The sequence below is a fragment of the Kryptolebias marmoratus genome, linkage group LG11 (assembly GCF_001649575.2).
Source record: "Kryptolebias marmoratus isolate JLee-2015 linkage group LG11, ASM164957v2, whole genome shotgun sequence".
NCBI classification, from domain to species: Eukaryota; Metazoa; Chordata; class Actinopteri; order Cyprinodontiformes; family Rivulidae; genus Kryptolebias; species Kryptolebias marmoratus.
The window spans coordinates 20364968-20377328 of record NC_051440.1 but is presented as its reverse complement, the minus strand read 5'-3'; the positions used below and the strand labels follow the sequence as shown (position 1 = coordinate 20377328).

Here is a 12361-nt window from a genome sequence, read left to right as displayed (position 1 = left end):
AAGCACACCACCCTCACTATAAACAGTGTTGGTGCTGCACTGCTTTCCCCTCCTGAGACGCCGTATGGTGGACCAGAATCGCCTCGAAGCCATACGGAAGTCTTTTTCCATGGCCTCTCCAAACTCCTCCCATGCCCGAGTTTTTGCCTCAGCGACCACCCGAGCCGCTAGAAAGAAAACATGTCATTAGAAAACATTATCTTTGAAAATGGTCTGGCACAAATAATAGACTGAGAATAAGTAGAAAAAGTTGCCAAAGCTCAAAGAAAGAAGAAATCCTGGAATAAATTTGCTTGAGATCACTTTAGAATATTACAGTGAAGCCTCACTCCTTGGAAGTAAAATATAAAGAAGTTTTAGGTGACTCAAAACGTTTGCACGCTTTCAGCTGTGGCGAGTGGTGGACTTCTGCTGCCAGTACCTGGAGCGGGAGGTGAACGAGGAGAACTACCTGTACCTTCAGGAGCTGGCTCAGCTCTACAGTCTGGAGCGGCTCGACAGATTCATCGACCACTTCATCCTCGCACGCTTCTCCACGCTGTCCTTCACGCCTGACTTTCTTCAAAACATTCCTTTGCACAAACTCACCTCCTACCTCTCCTGTGGCCGGGTAAGACCTCCGCGTCATTTATAGGTTAGCCATGATATAATGTTAGTCGTGTTTAACCAGGAAGCTGTCGGCGGTAATCCTCAGGTTCAGCATGACAGTGAGCAGGCTCTCCTGCAGGCCACCCTGCAGTGGCTCGGTCAGAACCCTGAGCGGACCTCCTACGCCAAGCAGCTGCTCTCCCACATTCGATTCCCTCTGATGCCGGCGGGGGACCTTGTGAGCCGAGTGCTCCCGGCGGTGCGAGCTCTGCTGCCCAAAGAATCCGGCTGTGAGGCCCTGGTAGAGGAGGCACTGGGGTACCACACCAAGCTGAGCGCTCAGCCGCTCCTCCAAACTGGCCGGACCATGCTGAGGGGGGGAGTGGAGCAGCTGCTGCTCATCGGAGGAGAGGTACAGATCGATGCTCTGATATTAAAGAGCTTTTTTTTCCTTGCAGACTTTATATAAAACCTTTGAAGTTTTGATTTGGAGCTCGGCGTCTCCCCTTCTCTTCGTGTGTCCAGGTGTTCGAGCGGGGGCAGGAGCTGAGCGCCACCGTTTGCTGGCTGGATAGTGAGACAGGAAGCTGGGAGCTGGAGACCGAGCTGCCAGCTCAGCGGAGCCACCACTGCTTGGCAGTGCTGGGGGGCTTCATTTTCGCTGCTGGTGGCAGCTCGTCGAGGGACTATGGAGGAGACGCTGCTTGTAACCTGCTGTACAGATACGACCCCCGCCACAATCAGTGGACCAAGGTGAAGGAAGATTCCTCTTATTCAGCTGTCGTTATCTGTTTAAGTGTTTATCTTCCTGATTTGTGACAGCGTGATGTTTTACAGGGAGCTCCAATGAACCAGCAGAGGGTGGACTTCTACCTGGGGGCTGTGGGAGACTGTCTGATCGCAGTAGGGGGGAGGAACAGCACCGGAGCGTTGTGCTCTGTGGAGGTTTATTATCCTGCAGAGGACTGCTGGTCCTACGGAGCACAGCTACCCAGGTAAGGAAACATTACAGCTGCGTCTGCTGCTTGTTTCTTTCTGTCCAGGCCTCGTACCCAATCATTCATTCCTTAAAGCCTCCTAAACTCAAGATAAACCACAGGTGACAGGTTTGCCATAAATTTATGTAGGTTTCCTGTTAAAGTTTTGAATTTGTATCACTCCTGTAGCTTGTTTTACTCTCTAGCTTATTATATCGTTCAGCTGAAACGTGTCGCCAGGTATTAACCAATTAACAATTAACCAACCTGTTAGTTTTGGCTTCATTGTTGCTTTGTAAAATTACTTATATACAAGGACCCATGTTGTAAACATCCTCTCACCAATGGTCCAGAAAGAAGTTCTGATCAGTGGAAAGCATCAAACAAACAAACCAACCTGTCATCTTAGAATTAGATAAAACAATCTCAGTTTGTTTGTTAATTCTGTCTTTTACAGATTCACTTACGGCCACGCCGGCACGGTCCACCAAGGCGTCGTCTACATCTCAGGCGGTCACGACTATCAGATCGGTCCGTACCGCCGGGACGTCCTGAGCTACGATCCGTCACGGGACGGTGAGGTTTGGGTGGAGCGCCAGCCCATGTCCCTCGCTCGAGGCTGGCACTGCATGGCCTCCCTCAACAACCTCATCTATGCAATCGGAGGCAGCGACGATCACGCGGACACCACGGAGCGCTTCGACATCCTGCAGGTGGAGTCCTACAGCCCGCAGGGCGGCCAGTGGACTCAGGTGGCCCCGCTGCTGCTGCCCAACAGCGAGGCGGGGCTGGCGGTCTGGGCAGGAAAGATTTATGTGCTCGGCGGCTACAGCTGGGAGAGCATGGCGTTCTCCAGAGTCACCCAAGTGTACGACCCTGATAAGGGGTCATGGTCCAGAGGGCCGGACCTGCCCAAACGCATTGCGGGGGCGTCAGCGTGCGTGTGCACCGTTAAACCCTCACCTCAGTCAGCTTCGCCAGAGAGAAGGAAAATGGGGCTGGTGGTGAATGGAAGACTACAGCCCACGTAGCAGTAAGGACGAAGACCTTTGACTTGAGAAAAAGCTCCTGATGCCCTCATTAGGGAACCAGGATTTTAGTGTCTCATCGTGGATTTAATCCTCTGCAGCAATAAGAGAATCAGCAGGCCTTTAAAAATCACTTTATACATGTTGGGTGACTAAAACAAAATAATGTGATGGATATTTTATGTTCTGCATGTACAGTTAGGTCATTTTTTTACTTTAGCAAAAGTATATTTTAATATTTTGGTGCTTGTACATTTTTTAAGGCGAGTTTAAAGGAAGTGAGCGCTCAGAGCTTTTTTTTTTTTTTTTTAATGGCATGTTGTGAACCTCATTTTACTGTAGAGCAGCTCAGAAAACAACAGGGCTGACCCAAACTTCAACTGTTACCATGGTAATCCATTTTTCAGATTGGCACTTTAATTATCATACAGTTTGAACGTCAACAAAAACCTCGAAACGACCAATAAAACAAAGAAAACTAAACCGACACATTCATTGTGTGCTAAAATCAAATTTAACAGCACTGGATTTGGGACAAGCTTACAAACATTCAAGCAACTTGTCAAATGCTGGATATTAAAGTGCAAAAAGGGGAGATTTTATATTTATATATTAAAAAAAAACAGTGACATTACAGCCAATTTGCAAAAAACAAGCTGAATGCTATCAAGTTAAATTATCGCCACAATTATCAAGCTGCATCCCAGCCTCCAGTTTGTTCTTCTGTGTCAAAGATTAAACCAAATAAAATATTCTGGAAAAGGTGTGAAATTCATGGTTTCTTTAAGTGCAACGTTGCAGTCTAACTACGTGTGTCGAGGTGAAGTAGATCTTTGTCTTTAGCTGCAAAAGCAGGCTCAGAACAACAACAAAAATACAAAACTTGTACAAATAAACATAAATTTGCTGAACCTGGACCAGCAGCGCCCTGAAAGACAAAAAGAGCAACAGAGAAACACGTCTGTTCCCGGTGACGTCTGCTGGATCCTTACTGGATGAAAACTTGACTTTTTATGGAACAAATGCTTGATTTATTAATTTATTTTATGTTTTTAAGGTAATCCAAGAGAACAGATTTGAACTCATCAGAGTAAACTGTTTTGTTAAACACCAAATAAAGTGTTTATTTGCTGTATAATGTAGTGTTAGGTTTGTTTTTTAATATAAACACATAAAATCATCATTTAAAAACAAAAGAGCTCACCGGTGTCCACGTGTTTGATAGTTTTTTGCGTTCACATTTAATTGGTTTTAGTAAACAGTGTGACGTTTTCCCGTTAGTCCATCCCGTTAGTTTTTTTTTTTCTTCTGACTCACTCAAAAGGGTAGTAGGGGTGAGACTTGATCCTGGAAAACAAAAACAACACCTGTGACTTAGGAAACCCTCAGCGCTGTATGAGAGAAACCCGCTTTGTGACGTACTCCTCAATGACGCAGGACTTCCAGCCTCGGTCCAGAGCTCTCAGAGCGTTCATGTCTTCATCAGAGAGGCTGAAGTCAAAGATCTGGACCCAGAACATTAAAACTTATCAGCAGCAGAACCTCAGAGGTCAGTTTCCTCTCCCTGCTAACACTCCTTTATGAATGTCAACATAAGGAAGTGTCTTTGGGAGAAACAGATTTGTGATTTTAAGTGTTTTTGTACAGCTGTACACATGAAGACTTTTCACCTTTGTGTTTTCGAGGATGTGATGAGGCTTCTCACTTTTAGGAATGACGGCAATTCCCTGCTGGATGTGATATCTGAGCAGCACCTGGGGGTGGGAGAGCCCAGTCACAAACAGGGAATCTGCACAGGAACGGTGCCTAACATCGGCTGACTGACCTGCGCGGGGCTGCGTTTGTGCTTTCTGGATATATCAGCAACAGTAGGGTCCTCCAGCAGCCTGTGGGGATCTGTGTCGCCTCTTATCCTGCAGCAGACAAAACAACCCAAGATCACAATGAAGAGTCGGGGAGGGATTTCTGAACCAACCGCAATGATGCAATGATGCAAAGTGACTCAAGATGTTTTTATAGGTAAAACAAAACTCAAAAAGCACCAACCGACCATAAAAATCACAAAGTAAACCTTAAATGGTTGCATAAAAACACAAAATACAAATGTAAAATGATAAACAGGCAAACAATAGATTCAAACATCCCAGAAAGGGACAAATCAAAACGTTTGTAAAGGAACACAAGATGCAAAACATTACAACTAAGACAAAAAGTTTAAAAAGTGCTGTTAGAGTTGTTTAATCTGAGCCTGAGGGACAATCCTTACAGGTCAGGGGGTCTTCCTGGAGAACCGAAGGGGCTGTAGGCCGTCAGCGCAATGTTTTTGGATTTACAGAAGTCGATCATATCCGTTTGGACCATGTAGGGATGAAGCTCCACCTGAGATTATAAATAATGAAAACATTTGTTACTGAAGCACATGTTACAGCCATGATGTGCTCAACACAAGACAGAGTCAACCTGTCACTCATCTTTATTCACTGAGCTTCAGAGGTAACGGAGTCAGAACCCGCCTCCATCAATTAACACATTTCTCTCTCTTTTTTTTAACATAACAATCGGTAAAATAAGCGTGTTCCTGAAGGGTGTGTGACCTGATTAACAGCCGGGGGAACTCTGCGCAGAGCCATGAGCCTCTCCAGCTGCAGGATGCTGAAGTTAGAAACACCGATATTCTTCACCTTCCCCGAGGACTGCAGGGCCTCCATGCCCTGCAAACAACAACAACAACAACAGTAAACATCTATTTATGGAGAAATTATTGAATCTGTCCTTAATCGGTGGGCTTTAGGTTGCCTTTTATGACCCCAAAAAAGTCAAATCAACCTTTGGTTTAAGTCAAATACATTTTGTTTGTTTTAGACGAGTGAATTTATTCTTTGGTAATTTTTTTGTATTCATACACTGTTTGTATCTGTACATTTTTGTTACATCTGGCATATTTATTGTTGTATATTCTTGTCAAATGCAAGTTTGTTTTGGTTTGTTTTTAATGTTTCATGTTTTATTTTGAAAAGATAAACAGAATCTGCACTGAATAAATAAAACTAACCATGTCAATGATCCTAAAATCATATTAACTTACAACTTCTTAAGACAAAAATGTTCAGACTTGAGTCCTTTTTATGTCTTCAGTTGGGTGGTTAATGTACAAAAGTTTTATTTTTCCATTTTTACTAATTTAAAACAGATCATTTTGAGGTTTTCTTACCCTCCAGACATCAACGTAGTCCACATCCGACGTCAGAATCTTTCCGTCTTGTTTTGGAAAAAGCTCATCCCCCTTTTTCTGTAAAATGTTAACGTTTAAAAACATCTTAAACACCTTTCCTCATTCTCACTGTTGCCTTTCGGTTTGCATTAATCTTTTATTTAAAGGATTAAACTTCAGATTGTTTCCTCACAGAAACAAACTTCCTAACATTGTCTCTCAGAATTAAAGTGAATGTTTATGATCTTTTTTCCCAGCTTGCAGTAAGAACCAGGTGAATACAGGGGATTAATTAAGGTGTTAATTTTGTCAGATCGTGTTGGTTACAAAACCTTCAGGCCGACAGGGAAATGCACAAGATAAAGATCCAGGTAGTCCAGCTGGAGATCCTTCAGGGACTTGTTGAGGCACAAAGGGATGTCCTCTGGATCGTGATGAGTGCACCACAGCTGTGAAGAAAAAGCAAAGGAACACGTCAGGAAGCACATGACGGCATAAATCCAAAACGTTCTTCCTCACCTTGCTGACAATAAACATGTCTTCACGCTGGATGATGCCCTGATCCATCTTGGAGCGCAGAGCTTTCCCGATGTCCACCTCGTTCCTGTAGCTGAAGGCGGTGTCGATGTGGCGGTAACCTGCTGCGATGGCCGCCTCCACCGCGCCCTGGACTGAGGTCCGCTGGGTGTGAGACTGAGATGACAGAGGGTCAGAGGAGTCAAAATACCAGGACATATTCAGCTTCTGTGTGATGAAACATGAAAACCTTTACGTGACAAATATTAGGTTGAGTTTGATGATGAAGATGAAGAGGAACTCTGGGGGAAAGGAGTAAAAGGTTGGATAAAAGCTGAAGTAGCTAAAGAGTAGCTAAAAGCAAAAAATGGCTACAAGCTACTTAAAAGTAGCAAATAGCTGGGCATAAGCTAAAAGTATCAAAAGTCTGGCTCAAAGCTAAACTAGGAAAAAAGAATGGTAGCTAAAATTAAAAAAGAAGACAAAAACTGTAAATATGCTGAAGCAGATTTCAAAGAGAACAATGTTGTTGAAGGAACTGAAGAGATCTGAATGTATTTCTTCTGAGGAAATATTTATGAAGGAGGGTAAATTATTTGGAGAAAAAAATAAGTTACAAAAACCAAAAATATCTACTGTCTGAGCTGAACGTTTTTGATATTTGCATGGTTAAAATTCCACAAAGCATGCTGAAGTGGTTAGTAAAAAAAACACAGAAAAATAAACAAAAACAGGATAACAATAAAATAAAAGAATCTGAAAACTGAAGAAGCTGGAGTCAGCTTCAGTTTGAGCAGGTTGACTGGCTGAACGGACACACATGATCAATACAGCCGTGTTTGTTGAACATGTTGACTCAAGCGGCTGAGATGCTAAAGGCGAATCCAACAGCAGGTTGGAGAGTGGAGGTTCAGCGACGTTCACGCGTTAAATCAGGAAAATCTTGACAAAAATCGTGACGTTTCACGCCGATGTGGCAGGTGCATCAGGGAGAATTTGCATCATAATTTACATCTTGTTATTTCTTTTCATTCTGAATGTGGGAAAACAAAAAGCTCAGAGCTGAATAACTGGTCCTGCAGAAACGTTCACACCCAGCCAAATAAATTAAATATACTGAATATATACAGCATACATTTCCCAGAGTTTGAATTATAGTTGTTTATATGTTAACTGGCAGGTTTGTGCTCCTCTGGGATAACAATACAGATAAGGTGGTCTTCAAAGTTAATGAAGGTCATAATTGTTGCATAACTAGTAAAAATTTATTTGTTTTAAAATACCCAAGTTGTTCTCCTCCTCTTCACTTCCTCTGCTTTGCTAACCTGATTAAGGAACAAACATCTACCAATCAGAGTTCAGATGCTGAAGTTTGTTTGAGTTGAATTATTTGAAGCCGTGCACAGTAACGTCAGTCTCACAAGAAAAAGATTCGGTTCATTTCCATCTGTTGTCCCAAGGCGGGACGCATGCAGTGTAAAAAAGAGATCAAAACAAGGATTAGTGCAGTTAAAACAACACTACCTCCTCACTCAGCACATATATTTACTCATAATAAACCATGCACGGCGACCAAAAAGCTTCATCTGCAACAAATCAGAAACTCATCCTATGAAAGGCATAAAAACAGAACTGCCACAGCTGAAGTGATGTCTGAATGAGCGTACCTTCCATGTCCCGAGGCCCAGAAGTGGCATCCGTGCGCCGTCGCTCAGCTGTACGTGCCTGACCACCGGCGTGTCCTCCATCAGGTACATTTTACACACGACAGAAGAGAGGAGAAAAAACAAACAAACAAGTGCAGCACAAACTGTCACAGGTTTCCTCTTCCTCTTTTTCCTCTTCGGCTCTTTCTGCTGTGTCAACGTCCTTCCTTTTTCCGTGCTGATCTGTCTGACTGTATCTCGTGTGTTTCTCTTCACCTTTGACTCACGATTCATGTGTTTCCCCTTCCTTATCTCCCAAGAAGTTATTTATTGGTTCAAAGTACTTTGCTTCCATTAAGTATTTATGAGTAAATACCAAGTGAGTACGGGCACGTCTCAAAGGTCACTTTTTCTCATATTGGCGGCAAAGCACACACACACCAGATGACTTGGCATGAAAACTGTGCTGTAATGTTGTCAGTTTAACATTAGATGGTAATGTTGTACCGTCAAACAACACTCGGTTAGTCCAACAACACTATCTGAGGTAAAACTCTGGCTTTAGGTCGGGTCGGCGCATCATAACAGCAGCTGATATTATTAACACCAGAAGCTACATTGTGCTGTTCATTGATCTGTCCAAAGCATTTGACTCCGTTGATCAGGAACCCACTGATATTGGTTTGATTAATGAGGCTTCAACGTGGTTTAAAAGCGATCTTTCTGCGTGTTTTCGCACTTGATTATGTGTCCGTTTTTAAAAGGAGTCCCCCAAGGCTCAAGTTTAGGTCCTGTTTTATTCTTCATTTTCATTAATGACACTGAGATGAGTTCGTCTACAGCAGAAGTGCTTTTTTTTTTTTTTGCATACTTTACTCAGTTGGCTCCACTTTGAGCCAGGCTGTGTGGCGTAAAGTTGGTGCTTAATGCAAATAAAACTAAAGTCATGTTGCTTTCCAGAAGTCACTCCCAGAACACAAACAACATTCACATTTCTGCCCTCTGGAGAGACCGCGTCTCCTACAAATATCCTACAAATATTTGTCTTTCTTTTAAAGTGGTTATTGAACATTAAGTTAAAAAGCTGAAGGTTAGTGTGGGTTTTTATTCTTGAAATAGGGCCTATTTTAATGTATCGATCAGGAAAAATGTTCTTGACTTTGGTGAGGTTATTTATATGCATGCCTTTTCTCCGCACTTCGTTGTTTAGATTCTGTATCATAGTTCTTTACGTTTCTTAACAAATTCACCATATATTACAAATCGTGCACTTTATAATCTGATTTCTTTGCCATTTTTTAGTCTCTGGAGGCAATAGCATTGGTATATTTTTATTTACAGAGCAGTACTGGGTAAACTTCACCTCCACCGAGGTTGTTTTCTGTAGAGTCTGTCTGTCTTTGGACAAGATTATTCAAAAAGTTATGAATTCTCATGAAATTTTCAGGAAACGTCAAACATGGTGCAAGGAACAAGAGCTTAAAATGTGGTGCTTAAATGGTCAAATGTTGCCAAGGAGGTTGTGTTTTTGGTCGTGCTTGTTTGTTTGCCTGTCTGTTACATAAAACTAAAAATTAAATGAAGTTTTAAGAAAATCTTGGGCTTGTCACAAAAAACAGTTGATTAAATTGTCCAGATTATGATCCAGATCACACCATTTTTTATTGACACTACAGCCTTCACGGAGGTTTGCGCTCCGAGTGTTTCTAGTCTTTTAACACTTTCAAAGACCTGTTAAAAGTCGACGTCCTCCAGTTGTCTCCTACGATTCTTTCTGAACTTTGTAGGTCAGCGTTCTCTTACTTTGCACTTTGGCCATGAATTAATCTTCAGACTAAGTTAAAGTTTAATGCTTTAGTCTCTTTGGAGGAGTTTAAAGCTCTGGTAAAGTTTTCTGTAACTGAAGAGTTTAGGTCCTGTTCTTAAGCTGGACTTTGTACTTGTTTTATGTTGATTATGACTTGTTTTATTTATAAATTAATTGTAATTTTTTAGTGTAACTGTAATATTGTGCAACCTTGAAAAAGAGATGTTATTCTCAGGGGACTTCCTGGTTAAATAAAGGGTAAAAATTTAATGGGGAAACATGCAATGTCTTAATAAAGAAAGTTTGAGAGCCAGTGTTACTTGACAATGTGCTTTTTTATTCCAGCGTAAAGAAGCTGAGCTTTCTGTCAGATATGACTGCTCTATAGGCTACAAGCTTCCAGTAATCATGCTGAGCTCTTTTTCTCCTCCGACATCTGCAACGGCAAAACGCTTCGTAAAAATCAAAAGGAGAGGATTGTACGCTGTTAATAAAAACCAGTAACATACATGTCTGCTCCCTCAGCGTGTCTGGGAGCAGAGTGAAGTTGGGCAGGTGCTGGTTCTGCTCGTCTCCCTCACTGATGGCCTTGATGAGCAGGTTCTGAATATTTTCTGTCAGGATAACTGAAGGCAGGAGGCAGCATTGTCAGAGGTGAGGAGCGTACAAACCGGCAGTTTCAGAAGGTTGAGATGATTCCACTCACCAACGCAGTCGGCGATGTTGTGAGAAGTGACTTCAGGAGGTTCTCTGAAAGCCTTTAAACAGTGACTGACGGCAGCTGTCAGCTCATCCAGAGTCCTTTTAGCAACCTGGTTCTGCTCATCCAGAGACTCTGCCAAATGTATGTTGTTCTCCAACTCAGTCTGAAACAAAAAGTCACACAGAATCCATAAAATATATCTGCTGAGGTGGATACAAGAGATCCACAAACAACCTGTTTTATTGTGTTTTAGCTCAGATGCAGATGTCCCAGTTGTTTTTGAGGGCATTTTGATTTTGATTTATTTCAAAAAATGAATAAAGGTCAGCTATTTAGTAGGCAAATTTTAAACGGGGCCCATCTAAAGCAGGGGTAGGCAACCCTGGTCCTGGAGGGCCACTATCCTGCATGTTTTCCTTGTTTCTCTGCTCCAACACTCCTGATTTGAATCAATGGCTGATTAACAGGCTTCTGCAGAACATGAAGAGGTGATTTAACCTCTGAATCAGGTGTGTTGGATCAGGGAAACAAGGAAAACATGCAGGATAGTGACACTCGTGGACCAGGATTGAAGACCCCAGATCTGAACACTCCTCGCCTCCAACCTTCAGGCGCTCACAACACAACACAGTTAACTTTGCACATTCTGGATTACAGTAATAACAACTGAATTAAATCTATTTTAAGCTGTTTAAATGTGACACTTTCCATAGTTTTGTTGTTGCATTAACTCATAACCTTCATTTAGCCACAAAAATCTCCAGAAAATTTAAAATTAGCCCAAATCTGTTACTTAACTTTACTCTTTCAACAACTCAAAATATGCAGAAACAAAGTCCATAAATCTAAATTTTGTCTGCTGCCACCATTTACTGTTATTGTTATTTGTGCAAAAGGGTCAAAAGGTGTCAACCCATCTGTCTCAACCCACTCCTCCCCAAAAAAAGAGCAGCATGAGAGTCTTCACAGCTCAGATACCTCCAGATCTTTGAGCTGGATGGTATTCAGCTCATTGTGTCCTTTAGCTTCCTGCTCCAACATCAAGATGTCACTCTGCAGAAGAAATGCATAAACAATTAAAACAAACTGTCACTGAAATGACTGCCAGTCCGTCGAGAGGACGCATGCATACCTGCATCCTGTGGATGCGGTTCTCCAGCATGTTTCCTTTGTTTTTTAACTCAGTGATTTTGTTCATCAGACTGAAGTTCTCCTCTTTGTTCTGGGAGAACGTGAGGCAGATCTGGCTCGGGTCGCTCCTTCCAGCAGCGTCCAACATTTCACTGAAGCTCTGCTTGTCTGCTTCCTGCTGCTCCTCGCTCTCTGCGTAAGAAACACACATTTAACCCCTTTCTATGTATGGGAGTCATTCTGATTGGGTTTTATGATGCTTTAAAGGAATTTATGCTTCAGTTATAAGGTGGACCTCCTCCAGACCAGCTGGTATTTGTATTAAATGGTTTTAAAGTGATCATTTCAGGGTTCACTTTTAACACTCTTAAGATAAAAATTCACGTTTTCTCCATACAGTCCATATTTTTGTTGCACAGCTTTCCTGTCTGTGGGTTGCAAACGGAAAAATGTTGATTTTTGATTTTAAAAAACTGTTTATTGCACTAATAATAAATAATAACAAACATAATGTTCAGCACATGTATTCTCTTATAACCTGTCACTAGGGATGGGCAGATGAAGCCTCATTGGGTGTATGGCACATTTCCCAAACTGTGTCGACACTGTGTTGAAACTGTGTTGCTGTATCACTCAATGGCGACATCTGCTGGATTTAAAAAGTAATTGCAGGCAACTTCAATAAAGACTGGAAACAGACTGAACAAGGTTCATTCACACATTCTTATTTAGAAACATCAGCTGCGTTAACATC

At 42.2% G+C, this 12361-nt stretch overlaps 3 protein-coding genes across 3 annotated transcripts in view; 1 reads left to right on the top strand and 2 right to left on the bottom strand.

The window, feature by feature from the left end:
• klhl36 (kelch-like family member 36) overlaps positions 1–3728 on the top strand; it is an 8598-nt gene extending 4870 nt beyond the window's left edge. Inside the window, exons 5-9 of the mRNA XM_017419012.3 lie at positions 389–610; positions 695–1000; positions 1114–1341; positions 1426–1583; positions 2023–3728. Of these exons, the coding sequence (XP_017274501.1) occupies positions 389–610; positions 695–1000; positions 1114–1341; positions 1426–1583; positions 2023–2596 (1488 nt within the window). The 3' untranslated portion in view covers positions 2597–3728. The remainder of the gene's footprint in view (positions 1–388; positions 611–694; positions 1001–1113; positions 1342–1425; positions 1584–2022) is intronic.
• Positions 2887–8697, bottom strand: zgc:56622 (uncharacterized protein LOC326033 homolog). The gene is made up of 10 exons (XM_017419014.3): positions 7988–8697; positions 6324–6497; positions 6137–6253; positions 5805–5882; positions 5188–5304; positions 4860–4972; positions 4419–4506; positions 4264–4347; positions 4016–4098; positions 2887–3940 (listed from the first exon to the last, which is right to left on the bottom strand). Exons 1-10 carry the CDS (start codon positions 8258–8260, stop codon positions 3907–3909), a joined length of 1161 nt encoding a protein of 386 aa, XP_017274503.1. The 5' UTR covers positions 8261–8697; the 3' UTR covers positions 2887–3906.
• A 120-nt stretch (positions 8698–8817) lies between these two features.
• LOC108237482 (60 kDa neurofilament protein-like) overlaps positions 8818–12361 on the bottom strand; it is a 6801-nt gene continuing 3257 nt past the window's right edge. Inside the window, exons 5-9 of the mRNA XM_017418915.3 lie at positions 11609–11799; positions 11455–11529; positions 10480–10639; positions 10283–10399; positions 8818–10209 (exon numbers count right to left, since the gene is read on the bottom strand). Of these exons, the coding sequence (XP_017274404.1) occupies positions 10163–10209; positions 10283–10399; positions 10480–10639; positions 11455–11529; positions 11609–11799 (590 nt within the window). The 3' untranslated portion in view covers positions 8818–10162. The remainder of the gene's footprint in view (positions 10210–10282; positions 10400–10479; positions 10640–11454; positions 11530–11608; positions 11800–12361) is intronic.

Bases quoted from the DNA above. Each gene is read 5' to 3' on its own strand.
- zgc:56622 (XM_017419014.3), bottom strand. From the start codon at position 8,260: ATGAATCGTGAGTCAAAGGTGAAGAGAAACACACGAGATACAGTCAGA. The intron at 6,254-6,323 runs GTGAGGAAGAAC...TTTTCTTCACAG, and splicing joins ACATGTTTATTGTCAGCAAG to CTGTGGTGCACTCATCACGA. The intron at 5,883-6,136 runs GTTTTGTAACCA...AACATTTTACAG, and splicing joins ATTTCCCTGTCGGCCTGAAG to AAAAAGGGGGATGAGCTTTT.